Source organism: Rhineura floridana, chromosome 3, assembly GCF_030035675.1.
Source record: "Rhineura floridana isolate rRhiFlo1 chromosome 3, rRhiFlo1.hap2, whole genome shotgun sequence".
Classification (NCBI taxonomy): Eukaryota; Metazoa; Chordata; class Lepidosauria; order Squamata; family Rhineuridae; genus Rhineura; species Rhineura floridana.
Genome location: NC_084482.1, coordinates 66,168,506 through 66,190,813, shown reverse-complemented (window position 1 = coordinate 66,190,813; position 22,308 = coordinate 66,168,506). Strand labels below are relative to the sequence as shown.

General features: G+C 42.1%; 2 protein-coding genes across 7 annotated transcripts in view; one reads left to right on the top strand and one right to left on the bottom strand.

The window, feature by feature from the left end:
- HEXD (hexosaminidase D) overlaps positions 1–15,049 on the bottom strand; it is a 38,864-nt gene extending 23,815 nt beyond the window's left edge. For 2 of the 5 annotated variants that reach the window (XM_061616374.1, XM_061616376.1), the window contains exon 1: positions 6,600–6,810. In XM_061616374.1, the coding sequence (XP_061472358.1) occupies positions 6,600–6,803 (204 nt within the window). In that variant the 5' untranslated portion in view covers positions 6,804–6,810. The other 3 variants (XM_061616375.1, XM_061616378.1, XM_061616377.1) reach the window with 3 other exon arrangements.
- Positions 14,484–22,308, top strand: part of OGFOD3 (2-oxoglutarate and iron dependent oxygenase domain containing 3) — a 68,065-nt gene continuing 60,240 nt past the window's right edge. Inside the window, exons 1-2 of one of the 2 annotated variants that reach the window (XM_061616382.1) lie at positions 14,484–15,189; positions 19,270–19,487. In XM_061616382.1, the coding sequence (XP_061472366.1) occupies positions 15,098–15,189; positions 19,270–19,487 (310 nt within the window). In that variant the 5' untranslated portion in view covers positions 14,484–15,097. The remainder of the gene's footprint in view (positions 15,190–19,269; positions 19,488–22,308) is intronic. The other variant, XM_061616381.1, reaches the window with a different exon arrangement.

Here is a 22,308-nt window from a genome sequence, read left to right as displayed (position 1 = left end):
AAAGCAGGCCTCACAATAAAAGCTAAGAAATGCCAGTTTGGACTAAAGGAAGTAATCTATTTAGGACATAAGGTGGGGAGTGGGAAAATCACCCCCTTATGGAGCAAGGTGGAGGCAATACAAGCGTGGCCGATCCCCTTAACCAAAAAACAAGTAAGGGCATTTCTGGGTGTGGCTGGTTTTTATAGGAAGTTTGTGAGAAATTTTGGGGAAATAGCAACCCCCTTGCATGAATTGACCAAGAAGAAGTGTTCTGAGCGTGTGGTATGGACGGATGAATGTCAGAAGGCTTTTGATCTGCTGAAGCAAGCCTTGTGCCAAGGACCCATATTAATAGCACCAGACTATGAGCAACCATTCATCGTGGCTACAGATGCGTCAGACCTCGCGCTGGGAGTCGTCTTGCTGCAGGAGAGAGAAGGCACCAGACATCCAGTGGCGTACCTGAGTCGCAAGCTGACGCCGAGGGAGAAAAACTATTCGTCGGTCCAGAAGGAGTGCCTAGCGGTCGTGTGGGGACTGAACAAGTTGCGCCCATACGTGTGGGGACGAAGATTCACAGTGACTACGGATCATCGGGCCTTGTTATGGTTGCAGACTATGAAAAACCATAACACTATGCTGCAGAGGTGGTCCTGGGCCCTACAGGACTATCAAGTGGACTTCCAGTTCATCAAAGGCAAGGACAATGTACTGGCCGATGGACTTTCCAGGCAAGTGGCTGGGACTGCAGTGACGTGACCAGACAGAGGAACAAAGAAAGACATTTTCCCCAGAGAGACTTTTATTTGTTAACGCGACGTATAAATCCTGGAACAGGAATAATACTCTGCAGTTGTTTAAGGGGGGGGAAATGTGATGTTCCTATATATTAGTGTATATATGGTAAGTGCTGGTTGTTTAGAGTATACATGGTAAGTAGTGAAAGAGGAGGGGGAGTGAATGGGCAATAGAATGCTTGATGATTGGCTGAATGTTTAAAATGGCTGACAGTATAAATGAAAGGATGACAGGTAAATCTGGGTGAATGTGAGGTGGTGAATTGTGGAATCTGGGGGGAGAAGAGAAAGAGTGGATTGCTTGGTGGGGTTTGAGAGAGTTGTTTGCCAGGAGAGAGTGAAGAAGGAGGGAGGTGGAGTTCGGATTAGTATTGAGTAAAACCATATGCTTATGTGCCTTAAGAAGAAATCTTGTTAATCTTGTTAGCTTTGTTATCTGTAATAAATACTTAATTTGGTTTACCAAAGGCCTGATCCTTGGCTGGGGTTTCACAGACCAGAAGGGAGGGTAAGGTAATGACCAAGGCTGAAGGGGAACTGTAACAAATGGTGGCAGCGGTGAAGAGAATAACAATACCAGTATTCAGAGTCTCTGGGAATACTAGTATTGGGACGTTACTGGTGGTTGCCTAGCAGGGGGATCTGTTGAGATCTGTGCTAGAGCGGGGAGAGAAATCATAAGAGAGAGCGGTCCGGACTGGTGGAGTCCCTGGTGGTGCCTAGAGACAGGCAGTAACCACGAACAGGTAGGAACCTGACAGGGAGAGCCAGGGAAGGACGCCTCACATAAACCGCCTCTGAATACCTCTTACCACGAAAATCCTATGAACAGAGTATCCAAAATGCAACACAAGATAGTGCTGGAAGATGAGACCCCCAGGTCAGAAGGCACTCAGCGAGCTACTGGGGAAGAACAAAGGACAAGTACGAGTAGCACTGTGACTAATGATGCAGCTGGGTCAAAGCCAAAAGGAAGCCCAGAGGCTGATGCGCACAGATGCGACAGGAGAGTCTGGAGTTGTACGACGCACACAATAGGAACATGGAATGTGAGAAGCATGAACCAGGGAAAGTTAGAAATTGTCAAGCAAGAAATGGAACACATCAACATTACAATACTTGGTGTGAGCGAACTAAAATGGATGGGAATGGGACATTTCCAAACAGGCAACTACAAAATATTTTATGCAGGAAATGAGAAATTAAAAACAAATGGGGTTGCTTTAATAGTGAGAAGTAATGTAGCAAGAGCAATTAGGAGCTACAATGCAAGGTCTGAGTGATATCAATGAGATTAAATGGGAAACCTATCAACATAACCATTCCGACAGCAAATGCAGAAGAAGAGGAATTGGAGAGATTTTACACAGAAGTACAGGAAGAAATTGATCACACACCAAAACAAGATGTGCTGATAATCATGGGGGATTGGAATGCAAAAGTAGGGAACAGAGAAGAATTAGGAATTGTGGGGAGATGGGGCCTAGGAGACAGAAACGAAGCAGGAGAAAGACTTATTGAATTCTGTGAAGCCAATAATTTGTTTCTTGCGAACACATTTTTTGAACAACCGAAAAGACGACTGTACACGTGGACATCACCAAATGGTCAATATAGGAATCAAATTGTTTATATAATTGGTAGCAGAAGATGGAGAAGTTCCATACTTTCTGCAAAAACAAGACCAGGAGCAGACTGCAGTACAGATCATGAACTGGTCATATCGAAAATCAGAGTAAAGCTAAAGAAGACCAACAAAGCAATCATAATGCCAAAATACAATTTAAGTAACATCCCAGAAGCATATAAAGATCAAATAAGGAACAGGGTTGAGGTTTTAAACTTAGTTGACAAAGAACCAGAAGAACTATGGAATGAAGTCAGAGACGTTATCAGAGTAGAATGCAAAAAGACAATACCTCTAGTTAAAAAGAAAGACCTCAATGGATGACTTTGGATGGCTTCAAAGATTACTTTTAAAAAGTAATAAATTACAGTTATAGTTACATGGCCCAAAAAAGTAGTAGTTACTGTTACAATTACAATTGCTCTGAAAGTAACTGATTACTTTACTTTTACTCAAAAGTAATCACTACAATTACATTTTAGTTACTTTTTTTAAAAAATGCCTACAAGGTGCTGGCGTTGGCTGCTGCACATCTAAGCAGCCTAAAACAACATTAAAAACAAGAACACACACACAGAGGGTAGTAGAATAATTTTTTTTATCTGTAAGATTAACAGAATCTCACATCCTCCCACCCCACCTCCAGCAATGGTGATACCCCAACACACATATAATTCACTTGAAATCAAATTTTACACTTGAAATGCTGCTTTTACAATACATTTCTGTTATGTTTCAAAAGAACAGGATGCTCAAAGAGTACATCAGACAAAATCTGCTCTGGGCCGGGACAATCATACACCCCAGGAAAGAGGAGGGTGTCCTCTACGAGATGCCAGTACGTCCCGCCTGGCCCACAATGTTTGCTGGGTGCAGGGCAGGGATAAGGGCATCTATGCACAACCAAAACTGACAAAAACATGCAGAAAAAAATAAGAAACTGAGGCTGCCCACCCCACAATCTGCTCTGGGCCAGGACAAATCAAACACCCAAGAAAAGGGGAGGATATCTTCTACAAGATGCCAATGCTTCCCACCTAGCCCAGAGTTTCTGTTCGATTCAGGGCATGTATAAGAGCATCTATGCACAACCAAATGAGACAAAAAGCAAAGCAAAGAATAAATATCTGGGGGTGTTCACCACAAAATCTTCTCTGGGCCAAGATAAATCAGACACCCCAGAAAATGATAGGGTGTCCTCTATGCTATGCCAGTGCTTACGGCCAGTGCTTATGATCTATGTGGATTTTTAAAATTTTTGTATTAGTCTTCCCTGTTAGTTACTTTGTTATAGCTCAATTATTATTATTTTTAAAAGCCATTGATGTTGGGACAGAAGGACTTGTGGCAGGGTCAACAAACAATGATTTCTTGAAGAAGATGTAATTTCATAGATGATACTCTAAAGTATGCATGGATGGCATCTCATAGAACACACTCTCCCAGATGCATGGAGGTATGATATGTGGTGCCCCAAATCATCTTTTAGGATGGGCACTCCCATTTCTGATTTTCTTTCCTCTACATATTCACTATTTTTCTAATACATATATGCTCTTGTCTGTAGCATACATACAAAAGAAGCTCTGAACTGGGTGGGAACCCTCTCCTGCATGGATGGATGTATGACTTGTAGTGCCCAAAGTATGTTTCGGGGTGGGAACCCGCAGTTCCTTATATACGTTCTACATTGCTTGTTGTGCATAGATGCACATATCTGTTTCGTGTGTCCACAAGAAAATCCATTCCAGACAGGATGCAGTAGCATCTCATTGAGGACACTCTCTCCTTTGCTCAGGTGAATGATGTTTCATGGCCCACAGCAGATTTTGGAGTGGTCACCCCAAATTACGTATTTTTCTCTACTTACTCTTCATTATTTTAGTTCTGCACAGATGACCTTATAGGTACCCTGCACCCAGCAGAAACTATAGGCCAGGTGGGAAGTACTGGCATCTTGTAGAGGCCACCCTCCCGCTTCCTGGGATGTATGATTTGTCATGGCAGCAGGGGTGTAGTTGTCCAGTAAGTTGCCCCTTACTTTTTTGGGAGCAGGGGCCCTATGTCTCCAGCATCATATGAGCTGATCGGCATGAAAGGGGAGTGTGTTAGCCACTGATAAGAGTCTTCTAATATGCTTCCTTGTCCTTCCCTGCTGATTGGAGCTATCAGAGTGAAAGGAGGTGAGTCACCCACTGAGAAGACTCTTTTCAGTAGCTAATACTCTCCCCTTTCATACTGATCGTCTCCTAGGGACATCAGTTGTTATGGGAGTAGGCATTAACAAGGACCTCATTCTCAACCCAGGAGCAAAATAAGGGGAGAGGAGGGTCTGGCTGTGGCTGATACTATCATGAAGGGACCTTGCACTTCTGAATTTGCCACTATACTACTGCCTGGCACAGTGCAGATTTTTGGGTGGGCACCCCCAGTTTCTTATTGTTTTCTGCATATTTTTGTCGCTTTGGGTTGTACATATATGCCCTTATCCCTGCCCTGCACCCAGCAAAAGCTCTGGGCCAGGCAGGACGCACTGGCATCTTGTAGAAGACACCCTCCCCTTTCCTGGGGTGTATGAGTTGTCCTGGCCCAGAACAGACTATGGGGTGGGCACACCCAGTTACTTATTTTTTATGATTTTATGACATCATTATGCATTTATGAGCATTTCAGAAGCCTGATAAATTTGATTGAATAAATTTGTTGTTATTCTTGACAGGGAGACTTCCCAGATCACCGCGATATATGATATGGGGTACTCCAACATATATTTTGGGGTTTAGAGACATGTTAACTTTGGCTTGGAGTTACTGTAGCTGTGAACTTGGAACTGGGAACTAGGAACCAACTTCAGCATCATTATGTTATCTGAGACCGATGGGAGTTGTAGTCCAACAACATCTGGAGGGCACTATGTTGAGGACCCAACCCTCTTCCCACCTACCCATCTGTTTCAAACACATCCAGAAAAGTATGTCTCTTAAATTCTAGGTATGACAGTGCGTTCCTTTCAGAGGTAAACATTAATCTGCAATCCTATATACTTATCCATTTAACCTAATGAGGCTTAATTTGGAGCAGACATATATAGGACTGGACTCTACCACAATACATTTCAGGAACTATACTTTATTAATGCTGTACCAACTACAACTACCGACTGCCACTTATGTACATATATTGTCTCAGCCTAAGCTACCTCACAGGGTTGTTGCAAAGATAAACGGTGGGAGGGAATGGCAATGGTCATGGCATTCACAAATCAAAAATATATCTGGGAAGGGGGGCACACACAAGTAATAAGATGTCTGACAGATAGAATGTTAACAGGTGAAGCTTTCCCCATAATTGTATTTCCATACAAAAAACGCTTACTCCATTTAATTTCTACCTGCCCCACAGCTGTCCATAAGAGCCTGCAATGCCACCCCTAAACCATGCAAAGAACTCAAGTTAAAAAATAAACACCATAGAATTTGGGCAAGAAATACAACATTCTCAGGCAAAAAGAAGTTATGAGACAGTAGACATAAAAACCCCCACACAAAGCACTGACAAAGAGCAACAAAAATACTCTAAGTATGAGCATTTTCACATTTTAAATTTTTACTCATCATTGTTTTTGCTTATTTATTGCCTTGGGCCAGTCCCTAACTCTCAGCCTAACCTACCTCACAGGGCTGTTGTGAAGATACAGAAGGCAGAATTAAAATGGGAGAAAAAGGAAACTAAGGCTGCAATCCAATACATGTCTACTCAGAAGTAAGCTTTATTGGGTTCAATGGGACTTACTCCCAGGTAAGTGTGTACTCAATACACACTTGCCTGAGAGTAAGTCCCATTAAACTCAGTGGGACTTACTTCTGAGTAGACAGGTACTGGATTGCAGGTTAGTCCTTGTATTACATGCATCAAATTTTACTTGCCTTAACCAGATTGATGCATCTTTGTGCTATAAAGGGTCATATTTTTTCTTTCCCCCCAAATTGGTACAGCTTCATCCAGTCCTCATGTTGCCTAATTAGTGCAATCCTATGCCCAATTTGATTTACCTGGGAGTAAGCTGCATTAAACATAAAGAGACTTACTTCTGAGTAGACTGGTATATATTGTACTGTAAGTCAGCTATACAGTCATTTTTAACAAGTGCCTGTTTGGAACTCTTTGCATTTGCTATGGGGAGAAGGACTTACACAAAACAGCTTCCAGGGAATATCTTCCTTACAAGACGAAGATGCCATTCTGCTTGTTAGGAAAAGGAAGGGCAGGAAACAAAGCAGCAGCTCTTTAGGACCCTGCTGCAACTTCTGCCTGCCACCCTGAAGCCCTGCTTTTGGCTCTGCTCTGTTCTCTCCGCTGGTAAGAGAGGTAGCTTTGCGCGCCAAACACACACACATTGTTGTCTCTCACCTCTGCAGCCAGTTCTTCGTGCCCATTTTACTAATGCCTCCTTGCTCTCCAGCTCTTTTCTCCCATACTCCATTTTTAAACAATTGTTTTCTCAATCCCGTTTCGCTCTCCACCTTCTCTCTCCTCGCACAGAAGCCTAATTGGAAGCACATGGTTTTTATCCACAAATCAGAGGAGCCGAAGACTTCCCCGGCTCTCCTCCCCCCCCTAAAGTCGCTGGAAATGTTAGTTACAGCTCAAAAGTAATGATGTTACTCCTCGTTCTATTACCAGCAAAATGTAACGAAGTTACCCATTCGTTACTCAAAAAAGGAGTGAATTACAAGTAACTCGTTAGAAATACTTCCAAGCTCTGGGATGACTGAAGAAACTCTACAAATGGTTAAAGAGAGGAAAGCAAAAGCAAAAGGAGATAGAAACACAGTCAGAACGCTAAATGCAACAATACAGCGACTAGTACATAGGGACAAAGAGAACTATTACAATCGTTACTGTATAGAAATAGAAGAGGACAACAAAAAGGGTAGAACAAGAGCCCTGTTCCAAAAGATTAGAGAAATGAAAGGGAAATTTAAACCAAGAGTAGGGATGTTGAATAATCAACAAGGGAATACACTGACTGACCGAGATAAAATAAAAGGAAGATGGAAGCAATACACTGAAGAACTACATAGAAGAGATGACAGGATGACAGATTCATTAACCGTATGATGAAGAACCAGACATTTTAGAATGCGAGGTGAAAGCTGCTCTTAAAATACTTGGAAGAAACAAATCACCAGGAATATATGGCATACCAATAGAGTTGCTACAAGCTACTGAGACTGAATCAGTCCAAATTTTAACTAAAATCTGTCAAGAAATATGGAAAACTAAACAATGGCCCACAGACTGGAAGGGTTCCATATACATCCCAATTCCAAAGAAAGGGGATCCCAGGGAATGCAGTAATTATCAAACTATTGCCTTAATATCCCATGCAAGTACAGTAATGCTCAAGATTCTACAACAAAGGCTCTTACCATATATGGAGCAAGAAATGCCAGACGTCCAAGCTGGCTTTAGAAAGGGAAGAGGCACCAGAGATCATATCGCAAACATACATTGGATAATGGAATGGACCAAGGAATTTCAGAAGAAAATCACCCTGTGCTTTATAGATTACAGCAAAGCCTTTGACCGTGTAGAACATGAAAAACTATGGAATGCTTTAAAAGAAATGGGGGTGCCACAGCATCTGATTGTCCTGATGCGCAATCTATACTCTGCACAAGAGGCTACTGTAAGGACAGAATATGGAGAATATGTGAGACGGGTGTATTTTATCACCCTATTTATTTAATCTGTACGCAGAACATATCATATGGAAAGCAGGATTGGACCAACATGAAGGAGGTGTGAAAATTGGAGGGAGAAATATCAATAATTTAAGATATGCAGACGATACCATACTACTAGCAGAAACCAGTAATGAATTGAAACGAATGCTGATGAAAGTTAAAGGGGAAAGCACAAAAGCAGGACTACAGCTGAACGTCAAAAAGACTAAAGTAATGACAACAGGAGATTTATGCAACTTTACAGTTGACAATGAGAACATTGAACTTGTCAAGGATTATTAATACCTCGACACAGTCATTAACCAAAATGGAGACAGTAGTCAAGAAATCAGAAGAAGGCTAGGACTGGGGAGGGCAGCTGTGCGAGAACTAGAAAAGGTCCTCAAATGTAAAGATGTATCACTGAACACTAAAGTCAGGATCATTCAGACCATGGTATTTCCGATCTCGATGTATGGATGTGAAGTTGGACAGTGAAAAAAGCTGATAAGAGAAAAATCAGCTCATTTGAAATGTGGTGTTGGAGATGAGCTTTGCGGATACCATGGACTGCAAAAAAGACAAATAATTGGGTGTCAGAACAAATTAAACCAGAACTATCACTAGAAGCTAAAATGATGAAACTGAGGTTATCATACTTTGGACACATCATGAGAAGACATGATTCATTAGAAAATATAATAATGCTTGGAAAAACAGAAGGAAGTACAAAAAGAGAAAGGCCAAACAACAGATGGATTGATTCCATAAAGGAAGCCACAGACCTGAACTTACAAGATCTGAACAGGGTGGTTCATGACAGATGCTCTTGGAGGTCACTGATTCATAGGGTCGCCATAAGTCGTAGTCGACTTGGAGGCACATAACAACAACAAACTTGGGATCTCCTTTTGGCATGTCTGTGCATGTGCACTTTAAATGAATTAATGAATAAATAAATGCATTATTTTTGCTCTATTTGAAACAATAGAATCTGATGGGGTAGAAAAGAGCCTTTTCTAGTATGCCTGTGGAATGTTCTCCCTACAGAAGTCCACCAAGCCTGTTGCTGGTGATCTTCAGAAAACAGTCTTTTAAAAAAGTTCAGAAGAGACCCATATCATGAATGGTTTTAGCTTATTTTTATGGGAATTGCTTTATTTGCAATTCTGTATATTAGAATCATTTAAAGAAAATTATTCTATAAGCCACCTTAATAAGTTTTCACAGCTGAAAGGAGTAAAATAGCCTACGTGATGCCTAAGGCTACAAGGGTTCGAAAATTAGACAATATATAAGGAAATCTTCATTTTCCCCAAGCCTTATGACTATTTCGTTATATTAGTGCTAAAGTTCACGTAATGTATTTTAACATATCAACAGAAAAAAACTAGAAGCCAAATATAACCATTGGCTTTGACAATTTCCTGTATAGTTTCCTTCTGTACAAGTGTAAATTCTAATAGCACAAGAAGGGGAAATTGGGAAGGGCCATAGTTCAATGGCAGATTATCTGCTTTGCATGCTCCAGGTTCAATCCCCAGCATCTCTAGGTAGGGCTGGTAGTACACGAACACACACGAACACACACACACACACAAACAATCCTGGCGAGCTGCTGCCAGTTAGTATAGGGATTACTGAGCTAGATGGACTATTGGTCTGACTTGGTATAAGGCAGCTTCCCATGTTTTGCTTATGTGCATACTAAATTGAGTTCTGCCATACCATCAGAGCTACTGTGATGTAAGAACATAAGAAGAGCCTGCCGGATCAGGCCAGTGGCCCATCTAGTCCTACATCTTGTTCTCACAGTGGCCAACCAGATGCCCATGGGTAGCCCACAAGCAGGACCTGAGTACAAGAGTACTCTCCCCTCCTGCGGCTTCCAGAAGTTGGTTTTCAGAAGCATACTGCATCTGACTGTGGTGGCAGAGCGCAGCCATTGATAGCCTTATCCTCCAAGAATGTGTCTAATCTTCTTTTAAAGCTATCTAAGTTCGTGGCCATGCAAACAGCTCTTCCAGGAATACAATAGCAATTTATGGGGTGAAGAAGAATTCACTTCCACAGAGATGATCAAGAAGGTTACATCTGCACTGTAAAAAATCCATGAATTAATTTACCACAGATGCACAAATGAGACATAGGATTTGCACAACAGCACCATTGCTTATGCAGCTACTGTTCTGGAACTTCATGGTTCCACTTGTTTTGTGCCACAATATCTTTTTTTTATTTCTAATATTTATAACCCATGCTTCATCTATAAAGATACTACGGTGGGATACGTTATAAAAAATTCTGAATGACAGAAGCTATGCAATAAACAAAACAATAAAACAATAATTGAAGGCAAATAGAGGCAGCTAAAACAACAGAGCAGACAATACTGTTGCGCACCTCCCCAAATCTCCAAGCAGTGAGATTTCGGGGGGCCCTGCGCTTCTCCAGGGTTTGGTTTCCTTTGGGAAGAAGGTCAGCGGAGACTGCGGTGTCTTTAAGAAATATGGTTTATTTATTTACACACATTCCAACCTGAGCTCAAGGACAGAGGGGTTCAATGCATCAGCAGTCCAATATCCAGCTTTTCCATCTGGGTTGCAGGAGGCACCCCAAATGCCATGGTGCAGAGAGCCAGTCCCTCTCTGCCTGCCTGCCAGTTCCCAGCAATTCTCTAGACACACTAAAACTACAAGCACACAACTTCTGCTAGCTGCCAGGAGTGGGGGGGGGGGAGGCTCTCCTGTAGAGTTTAAATGACAAAAGGAGTCTTCCTGGCCCATTCTCTGTTGCTAGGCAACTGATCGGTCCATTATCTTACCTGGCCAATCTATTTGGTTAACAAAAGACTTATTTGACCAGCAAAGAGTTCCTCATTCCAAGGCACAGGATTCGAAATCAGAGGCTGGAAAGGTGACCCACAGGAATCATCCATCCCAACCCCCAGGCTCATAACAATACTATTACTATCTTGACCAGTGGAACTGCTGCTTCACAAGTACCAAAGCAGATAACGTAGGACCCAGCACAAGATGTTCTGGTCTGTTTAGGAAGCCTGACCTCCCAGATGGCTTACCTAGCGCACATACTGAAGTGAATACCAATGTGACACATGGCAGAGCATGTGAGAGTTCAGAATTTAATCTTAATATTAGCACAGTAAAAGGGAGTGGCTTGTCTTGTAGTATGCTCTTGAGTCTCAGAGCTGGACAAAGCACTTGCTAGTGTACAGAGGCAAAGCAAAGTTCAGGTTCAATCCTCTCAAATTTAGATGGGGCTAGAATAAATCCTAGGGCAGTACAGCTCTGACCCTCATCCTACCTCAGGATTGCCAACTCCTCAGATCAACATACAGTGTGGACATTTTCAGAATATTATTTTTTTCCAGTTGCTTTGACAAAATATTCAGCCAAAGCAGACATGAGTGTGAACTGCTAAGTGCATAAAAAATAGCAGTTTAGTCATCATGCACCTCTGAAGTAATCAAGTCTCAGTCTTAGATGTGGTTAATTCAAAGAAAAGTAACCTCTGGTTCAGTTACACCAGAGGTTCCCAAACTGTGGTCCATGGGTCACCAGTATGTGAGCCTAATTTAGATGGTCTGAGGTATGTTTGTGGCTGAAGATGGGAGACGGCATATCCATCACACTGAATATCCCTATTAATTTTTAATTGTGTTTATGTTGCTTCTTTTATTTTTTATATTGCATATTATTGTATTACAATTTGAATTCTATGGAATTACAATTGCTACAACAGGCAGAAAAATAATTAAGTGGTCTGCTAAGACCCTCAGCAATTTTCAAGTAGTCTACAGGAAAAAAAAGTTGGGGAACCACTGAATTACACTTTCTCAGTATGAAAAGAGTTGACATTCCCACCTTTAAAAAAAAAAAAAGTACATGCCACACAGCAATCTATCCCAACCTAGTAACTTCCAGATGCTTTGAACTCCAATTCCCATCAGCCCCTGCCAGTATGGTCAAGATGATGGGAGCTGTAATCCAAAACATGTGAAGGGCACCAGGTTGGGGAATGCTGCACTTAAACAAGGACACAGACATTATCAGAAAGTAGCCCTTTTTATTACACTCGCTTTAAGGTGATATGACTAAATCCATTCATGCTGGAAGAGCAAAACCGAAGATGCAATCCAACTCCATAGTGCAAAACAGTGGAAAAACTGCACTGGACACAATGAAATCAAATAAATCAACACTAGCATAGGTTCGGCTCTCTGATTACACCGACTAACACTTTGTTACCTCTGCCAGGTACGAGACCTTTGGTGGAGCACCCTTGAGATCCAAGTGCACTAGGTGAAGTTCAAACGGAGAAGAAACCATTACTCTGTTTTCTTCCATGTTCCAGATGCGAGTAGGAAAACCAAGTGCTTATACCTAGAAATGAGCAGTAAAATTATGAATAGGCTCATTTCCTCACATATCTAAAAGAGAATCTAAAAAATGAAAGCTTCCCATGAACATTCCCATGAATACAATATTTAAGCCAGCCCTTGGGCCCACATGGCAAAAAAAGCGCAAGGCAACACATTGGCATCAAGATGAAAATCTAGTTCCTAATTTTCTCCAAATATCCATCAAGACCAAATAACATGCGTATCAAGGGGGTTTGTTTGTTTTTTCTTACTGTTCATGTAAAACCTTTTTTTAAAAATATTTCCATGGGGGAAAGCAATAATCACTGTGATACATACAAGTTTATTTATTACATGTATATTCCACCTTTCTTCCAAGGAGTTCAGGATGGTGTACATAGTTTCCCTCTGTTTCAATCTACCCTGCGAGATAATGACTGGCTCAAGGTCACCCACAGTGTTTTATGGCTGAATGGAGATTTGAGCCTCAGTCTGCTATTCCTAGCCTGACATTCTAACCAGTACACCACACTGATTTTCACACCTTATAACTACAGTGGTTGTTGTGCATACTTCAGCCTTGCTGGGTGATTTTTACATGTCCAAATCCTCTGAGATGCAAACAGACATTTAAGAACAAAAAAAAGTTACATAACTTATCACTGTAGGACACACACCCAATCTAGCTCAGTATTATTAGGGAGAAGCTATAGCTCAGTGATACAGCATCTGCTTTGCATGCAGAAGATCCAGGTGCAATCCTACACATCTCCAGGTAGGACTGCGAGAGAACCCTGCCTGAAATCTCAGACAGCTGTTGCCAATTAGTGTAGACGATACTGAGCTAGATGAACCAACGGTCTGACTTGGTATAAGGCAACTACCTACATTCCCATGTTCCTTAGTATATCTTTCAAGAAGTTGGGAGTGGCGTTTATAGATGGTCCATGTTTCACAGGCATACAGTAAGGTTGGTAGTACAATGGCTTTGTAAATAAGCATTTTGGTCTCCCTGCGAATATCCCGATCCTCGAACACTCTACTCTTCACAGCTTGGAAAAGTTACTTTTTTGAACTACAACTCCCATCAGCCTCAGCCAGCATGGCCACAGGATTGGGCTGATGGGAGTTGTAGTTCAAAAAAGTAACTTTTCCAAGCTCTGCTACTCTTCATTCGCTAAGCGGAAGGCACGTCAAGCAAATCCTCATCGTGACCATCTTCCATCTGGAAACCTATGTCCTCACTGTGGGAGGCTGCGTGGATCCAGAATTGGCCTCCACAGTCACTTACAGACCCACTGTTAAAGACCTTACCCTGGAAGACAATCTTACTCGGCCACGAGTGATCACCAATGCAATGACTTAGTATATATCGTCAGTACTGAATGCCCGTGATTTCGGAGAGGGCTTTTCACAGCCCCACCTGGAGTTGCCAGGCATTGAACCAGGGACTTTTTGCTTGCAAAGCATGTCCTTTATCACTGAGCTATGGATCATCCCCAGATAAGGGAAGACAAAAATAAAGGAATTTACATGGGCAACAGCAAGGTAATCAACAGACCCATATCCACCTACGATGATGGAGAGCAGACAGATGCTCCGTTTAAGGCTACCAGACATTTATTCCACTATTATTCCACCTTAAACAGTAATAGCTTCCCCCAAAGTACCATGGGAAGTGTAGTTTGTGAAGCTTGCTGAAAATTGTTAATAGACTCCTATTCTCATCACAGAGCTACAGCTTGTCAGAGTGGTTTAACAGTCATTTTGTCTTCCTAGAAAACTCTGAGAATTGTAGCTCTGTGAGGGAAACAACAGTCTTCTCACAGCTTTCATTACCCTTCACAAACTACAATTCCCAGGATTCCTTAAGGAAAGCCATGACTGTTTAAAGTGGAATAAATGTCTGGTGTGAATGTGGCCTAAGATTCCAGGATGAAAAGTGGACACACATGCAACGTTCAGCGATGAGGAGGACAGTAGCATTTCCCGTTCAATTCTGGGATCAATTTTAGCTTATGAGTCATAAGGAAAACTCCTCTCTCTCTACATCAGTCAGGGTCACTAGCTAAACACCTCCCCTCTCCACCCACCGGCCGTCAGCACGTGACCCTCCTTCGCAGACGTGGACCAGCAGCAATGAGACAAGTAATGGGAAACAACAATAACAACAGCATCGTGCTGCCTGGGGGATAGATTGCTTAGGCCCCAACGTCCTTTGGCTTAAGCTCCCTCTCGTTGCCGGGGGTTTGCAGTTTTCTAGGCTTTTATTTTAAACTCCCCACCTGCCTCTCTGCAATGCGCACCAGCCCGCCTTCTAGTACAACACCATCTCCGTCCCTTTCCACGTCCGCTTTCAAGCGCTCCACTCTGTCTCTCGACTCGATTTATCTCGCCTGCCTTTCCATAAGGCTCTCGCTTTCCGAAATCGATTGCGTCTGTCTGTAAAGCTTTCCCGGCAGCTTCCGCTTCGGGCAAAGAGAATACTGATTGGTCGCTGCCTTTCCCTTTCTTCCCACCCACCTCCCGGGTTCCCGAAGGTGTCGCTCTGACATCCCGGTATAGCTGCTTAGTTAACGGGATGGCTCCTCAGCGGCGAGTGGGTTCCAAGACTCCGGAGAGCGGCGTGGATGGCGTGGGAGCTCGGGCGGAGGAACGCCGTCGACTCAGCAGGTACCTTTTCTGGGGAGATGCAGCCGAGCGAGCCGCTCGTGGCACTGTGGGAGGGAAGCTAGCTGGAAGTACCAGGCTGTGAGCTGTAATCGTATAGAGCTCACTGGAGAGGAAGCTCTGCTGAGATTAGGGGAGCTTGCTTAGTTCCATGGGGCGTGATGCACGTGTCTGTTATCTTCCTCGACCCGGACCAGGCATTCCTAGGAGGTTCCCTCAAACCAGACTGCTCCTTGATGCTAAGCTTCAATCCTGGTTCTTATTAACGCAATGTAGGACTACTCTTCCATAATGTCCAGTTGGTTTGGCTTCGATGTGTGTGACTGCAGTATTAGCACGCTTATCTAGGAGTAAGCGTCTATTGAATTCAGTGGGGCTTTCTTTCAAGCAAGCGTGTGCGTAAAGGCTTGTGCTGTGTGTCTGCAGGGATTCCATCTTAGCTGGTCCCAGCCTCAGCGTGGAGATGGTGGGTAGCAAATAACGTTTCTACTTCTTTGAAGGAGGTGCTGATGGTCTGCCATACTTTGAAAACGTTATTTGGGTGTTCACATGTTACATTCAATGAGTGTGCAATCTGTGTAGAAAGTAGTTGAGTGGTACACTCGTACATTTACTAACATGTAATGTTCAATGAGTGTAGACTCTGTATCTGTGTACACAAATAACTTAGCTGTACAAATCAACAAGTGTACATTCTTCCACACAAACACTTGTATGTGTATAAAGATAATTTATACCTGTTTTCAGTGTAATGTGTGAACAAGCATTATGGGTGGTAGTATTGAAGGGAAACTACTGTGCGTGAATAAATTTTCTATGGGACTTTGTTAGATTTTTTGCTGAGTAATTCATTATTTGCATACCACCTTCTTGGACTTGATACTTCTGTAACAAGCTATTTATTTATTTATTACATTTATATTCCACCTTTTCTCCATGGAGCTCAAGGTGGTATACAGACATGGTTTTTCCCCCTCCCAATGTTATCCTCACAACAACCCTGTGAGGTAGATTAGGCTGAGAGACAGTGATTGGCCCATGGTCACCCAGTGAGCTCCATGGCTGAGTGGGGATTTGAAACCTGGTTTCCCAGGTCCCAGTCTGACACTCATAATGTTCCTTTTTCTTAATAAACACTCACTTCTATCTAGCATTCCTCAGTGTAGTGCAATAGCTACAGTATTGGATTTAGACCAGGGAAGACCCCAAAGCTCAGTGGGTGGCCTTAGACCTGGCAAAGATGCTGTTCCTAATCTACCTTGCAAGTTGTTGAGAATAGAAGAGAATGTCTGCTGGGGGATTGGCAGGATAAAAAAATCAGAATATGCAACAATTTGTACAAAATGAAGCATTTATAGCTTTGCTATTGATTGTTATTTAGAGAGAACAGGTGGAGCACAGGTGTTCAGATTCTCTGTGGAATTGAGGAGAGCAGATATATATAGTGAACCATGTGTTATTAATGAAGAGTGAATTGTGACGGATGAATCTTTTCAGACTGTTTTTTCTCAGCTAAAATTGGGTGATGGATTTGCAGTCCCATGTGAATGAAGCCTTTGAAGTGAAGTTACATTCACTGGTTAGGCTGCCGTTGGAGTGCATGTACACTTGGTCCATGGTATATGACTCCTTCAGTATCCATTTATGTTTAGACCGAGGGTGGGGAACTGACTCTTGTCAATCACCCAGGCTGCTCATATATCAGTCACCTAACATCAGGTGACCTGTTTTGGCCCACAATCAAACCGTGCAGGTAAAGGCACAGCCTGATTGTTGGTGCTTGAGAAGCCAGGTACACAGCACTCCACAAGATCTGATAATCAGCTGATTGTTGATGCTTGTGAAGCCAGATGCACTGTGCTTTGCGCAGGTCTTGGAAAGTGCTGTTAATCAGCAGTTCCTGCAAATCCTCATTTGGCCCAGCTGTGTCTTTACTTGCCCTACACCTGACCTCATACATAAGATCAGGTGTAGGATAGGTGGGTATGGCTTGGCTGAAATGAAATGATGTTTCAAGCCACATGGGGAGGCCTTGCAGACCCTAATAAGCCCCATGGGCTAGAGGTTCCCCAGTGCTGATTTAGAGAGTGAAGAAGTGCCAATGGTTGAAATGATGACAAGCTTTCATTTTCTAGCCTAATCTCCTAACATCTAAATAATATGAATTCTGAACTCTCTTTTTTCTTGGCTGTCAATTAATGTGTGCACTCTATTTAATATATAGGGTGTCTGAAGGTGACCCTCAAAGCAAGATTTTTAGCATGTCTTCACTGCCGTTATAAAGTACGTGTTGCAGTTCACATGTTTATCTACAATGCCTTGCAAAAGAAATCAGACCCCTGACCAATGCTCTCATATTACTGAATTTCAAATGGTACATTGTAATTTCTCTCTGTATGATATTTTATTTTGAAACACTGAAACTCAAAATAAATTATTGTAAGGTGACATTGGTTTTATGTTGGGAAATGTAAGAAACATAAAAAACTGAAACATGTTGCTTACATAAGCATTCACCCCCCCCCACATTAATATTTGGTACAGCCACCATTCGCTGCAATAACAGCTTTAAGTCTTTTGGGGTTGGTATGTACTAGCTTTGCACACAGTGCTGGAGGGACTTTGGCCCATTCTTCTTGGCAGATTCACTCCAGATCATTCAGATTGTTTGGGTGTCACTTGTGGACTGCAATTTTCAAAGAGTGCCACAAATTCTCAATGGGATTGAGACCAGGATTTTGACTGGGCCACTGTAGGACATTCACCTTTTTGTTCTTGAGCCACTCCAGTGTCGCTTTGGCCCTGTGCTTGGGATTACTGTCCTGCTGAAAAGTGAATTTCTTCCCAAGCATCAGTTTTTCATGGACTGAAGCAGGTTCTTTTGCAGTATATCCCTATATTTTCTCCATCCCTCTTTCCTTCAATTTAAACAAGATGCCCAGTCCCTGCTGATAAGAAGCATCCCCACAGCATGATGCTGTCACCACCATACTTTACTGTAGGGATGATGTGTCTTGAGGCATGGGCAGTGCTAGGTTTGCGGCACACATAGCGCTTTGAGTTTTGGCCAAAACACTCGGTCTCATCTGAAAACAAAACCTTTTCCCACATTGCTGCCGGGGCGCTCTCATGCATTCTGGCAAACTCCAGATGTGCTTTCAGATGGTACTTTTTGAGTAACGGCTTCTTTCCTGCCACCCTCCCATATAGGCCAGTGTTATGCAGAGCTCTTGATATGGTTGACTGGTGCACCATTACTCCACTCCCAGCCACTGAACTGTAACTTCTTCAAAGTGATTGTTGGCCTCTCTGCGGCTTCTCTCAAAAGTCTCCACCTTGTTCGAAAGCTGAGTTTTGAGGGGTGGCCTTTTCTTGGCAGTGCCTGGGTGGTGTGATGCAGCTTCCACTTCCTGATTATTGATCCAACTGTGCTCCCTGGGATATCCAAACACTTGGATATTATTTTATACCTTTTTCCTAATCTATGCATGATCTCTCATTTCTGTAGAATGCTCTTTGGTCCTCATTTTCCTTCAGATCCACTGCCTGATCAGTGATCTTTCAACAGTGGGGTTTTTAATCCTGACAACGTGGCAACAACTTTAATGGTTCACAGGCGGAGGCCAATGGTAAGGTAATTGTGTCCTCGATAAGGCAATTTTTCATCTGTGTAAACTGGGAGCTTCCACAGCACAGGGGTTGAATACTTATGCAAGCAACATGTTTTAGTTTTTTATATTTCTTACAAACATTTCCCAATCTAAAACCAATGTCACCTGACAATAACTGATTTTGAGTTTCAATGTTTCAAACTAAAATATAATACAGAACGAAATTACAATGTACCATTTGTAATTCAGTAACATGAGAGCTTTAATCTGGAGTCTGATTACTTTTGCAAGGCACTGTATGTCTAATTGAGATCACAGTTGTGTTTCTCTTATGTTCCTGTTAGTACTTGTGATAATAGCTTCCATATCTGCAGGTGAGGATTAATCTTGGGCTTGCTCCACTAGAAATATCTTGCTATTAAAATGCAATGCACTGTTGTTCTCGTACAATAGAACTTTATTTTGTTTTCAGCGGCATGAAAAGTAATGTCCAGAAAGACTCACGCCAGAAGTGGCTGAAAGTGGCATTCCTTCTCTCATCTGCCATGCTTGGCTACCTCCTGAGTGGGAGCTACTTGCTAAGCGAAGATGGAGTTACAGAAGTCCTGGCCCATCATGGTGAAAGCCTACAATACAAATTCATTGAGGTACCCTGCTCAGAGGACTATGACAGCCACAAACGATTTGAAGGTATTTGTATATCATGACTTGCAGTAGTGCAGTGCTAAAGAAAGCTAGCCAAAAAGCAGCAGGCTCTTTGCTGTAATACCACCATACATCTTCCCCCTTCCACTTGTGCAATTAATGAGAGATACTATTCTGGGTAAATCTGTTTCCTTCTCCTGTCCTACTGTCACCTATAGCTTGCTGCTTTATTGAGGGCTCCATTTATTTATTTATTCGACTTATTAGTCGCTTATCTGGCTGAATTGCACACAAGAGGGTAAAAATCATGATTAAGAATGGCAACATCCAGTCTTCAAGCACGTAATGTTGTGTCTTACAGAATCCTGACATTTCTTCTTTTTTTGTAAGAGCAAACTGTACTCGTGCATGTTTGCAGTGAACTCTCAGGAAACGGAAGAGGTGGTCTTGAGATTTTCCGGCAATGGAGTGGAACTATTCACAGCTCATTGTTCAACTTTACTCATCACCCATGTTCACATATATAACGTAATACAGCTTTGGAGACAGCTTCGATACTTATTAGAGATACTAAGTCTGATGAGATGCATTTCCAGAACTACCTTTATAGGCTCAGGAAGGTGGTGATTTCCATTTTACAGATGGGAAAACTGCAGTGCAGGGAGCCAGACATAAAGCTGTTCAGTCAACTCCTCTCTTATGAGCATTTTCCTGAGGAATGTGCGTTGCAATATGTATCTCTAAACCACTTAAACCTCGGGTAGGGATTTGTGAAATGTACCAGAAGTTGGGAATGTGCTCTTTAAAACAGATCATCTCAACTTTAAAGAAGATGTTGGTAACATATGCCTAGTAGCCCTTATAGTTGTTGAGAAAAATCTAGACAGCTGTGTGTTCTTGAATGAGTCAGAAGTAAGTGCAAATAGAAAAAGGAGTGGGGAGGGTGGGCTGTTTTTGTCAAATGCTTTTATCATTTCTGTCACATGTTATGTACGGGAGCCTTATTAGTGGCACATACCAATATTAGTAATTTCAGACTCTTTTTGCAGTCCTATGTCTCCTCAGAAGCAAGTTTGCATAGGATGGCAATCTTAATTGCTCCCACCAGTTGCCAGAATCTGCTTTGCATCTGGCAAAACATCTTCATATACACCCAAAAGAGCATGAATAGGCTTCTACAACATGATGTCGACAGTGGTAATTTAGAATCAATTACAGTGGAAGTTATTGATTATCATACAGTAGAATTGGGTCCCACAGCCATATTGCAAGAACTTTGTAGAGCTAAGCACTGAGTGTAAGTAGAACATGATAGCTAGCCAAAGTGCCACAGAGGGAAACACACATACTAGTGACATCTGGAGGGGGGCACCACTCATATGCTACGGTTAGAAAACTCTGAGTCAAAATGGGGTGCTACAGTGTGGTTTTAAAGGAGAACATAGATAAGAATGGACATAATGGAAACCTGTGAAATTGAGAGAACCAGTGAGACATGGTTTTCTCTGGTTATAGACTCTATACATCTCACAGGGAAGGTCATACTGGAGGTGGTGTCACGTCTTAGATTGCAGAGAACATGGACAAATAAATTAGAAGTCCCCCAAGGGACATATACTTCCTCAGAATAACTGTTGGTGGCAATACCAGGCCCCAAAAGTAATTTAGTACTGGCGATAAATGCCCCCCTCACCAGAGAATGGAATTAGGAAGAGATCCAAAAAATGAAGTGTTTTAGTACTGGGTGACTTCAGATACCCAATCTATGTGAGAGTAAGTGCATGCTCACGAAAAAGGTAACATTTCTAGACACCTTAAACAACTGTACCCTGGAACAGTCGGTCAAAGAACAGATCAGATTGGAAGCAATTCAGGACTTAATCCCAAGTGGTACCCAAGATCTGGTGTATGTCATCAGTATTGTTGCACCGATGGGAAATGGTGGTCACAATACTATCAATTTCAATGTGTACATAAGTGAACAACTGCCAAGGAAGTCCAATATAGTCACATCTGACTTCAGAGGAGGAAACTTCCCAACAATGATAGGCAGGTAAAAAAGGAAGTTGAAAGGAAAAGTCAGTAGGGTGAAATCTCTGCACAGAATCTCAGCCAGAATGAATACCACAGTTCAGGAAAGGTACTACTAAATCCAAGAGGATACCTGAGCAGAGTCAAGGATACCTGAGCAGAGTCAAGGAAACTATTTGAGACAAGAAGGCTTCTTACAGAAAATGAAAGTTTTGCTCACTAAAACTATCCTAAACATTGCCACTATAAGGAAATATAAGCAGATAATAAGGAATGCAATAAAAATGATTTGAGGAACATATTGCTAGAAACAGTAAGACTCAAAGTAACTTTAAAAATTTTTAATACATGAGAAACAAAACCAACTAGGGAGGCAATTGGACTTTGGATAACAAGGAAGTTAAAAGTGTAGTAAAGGAAGATAGTTTGCAGAGAAGCTGAATGTATCCATCTTTGCTGCAGATGATGAAAGTTACATTCCTATCCCTGCAGAAAACCTGTACTTAAACTGAGATTACTCAAGAAGGGAGTTTGGAGAGCTGAGGCAAATAGCGGTGATAAGAGATGAAGGTTTAGGTCTTAGTTTTTAAATTGCTTTTTAAATTGTTTTTTAAAAATGTGTTTTTTAAATTTGTATACTTGTTTCTAATGTTTTTAATTGTTGTAAACGCCCAGAGAGCTTCGGCTATGGGGCAGTATAGAAATGCAATAATAATAATAATAATAATGACTAAATAAATAAATTGCTTATAGGTTAAACCACCCAAGAATTCATGAAGAACTTAAATGCTTCTAACAGCAACTTGTCCTTAAGTGTTGTGCTCCGTACTTGAGG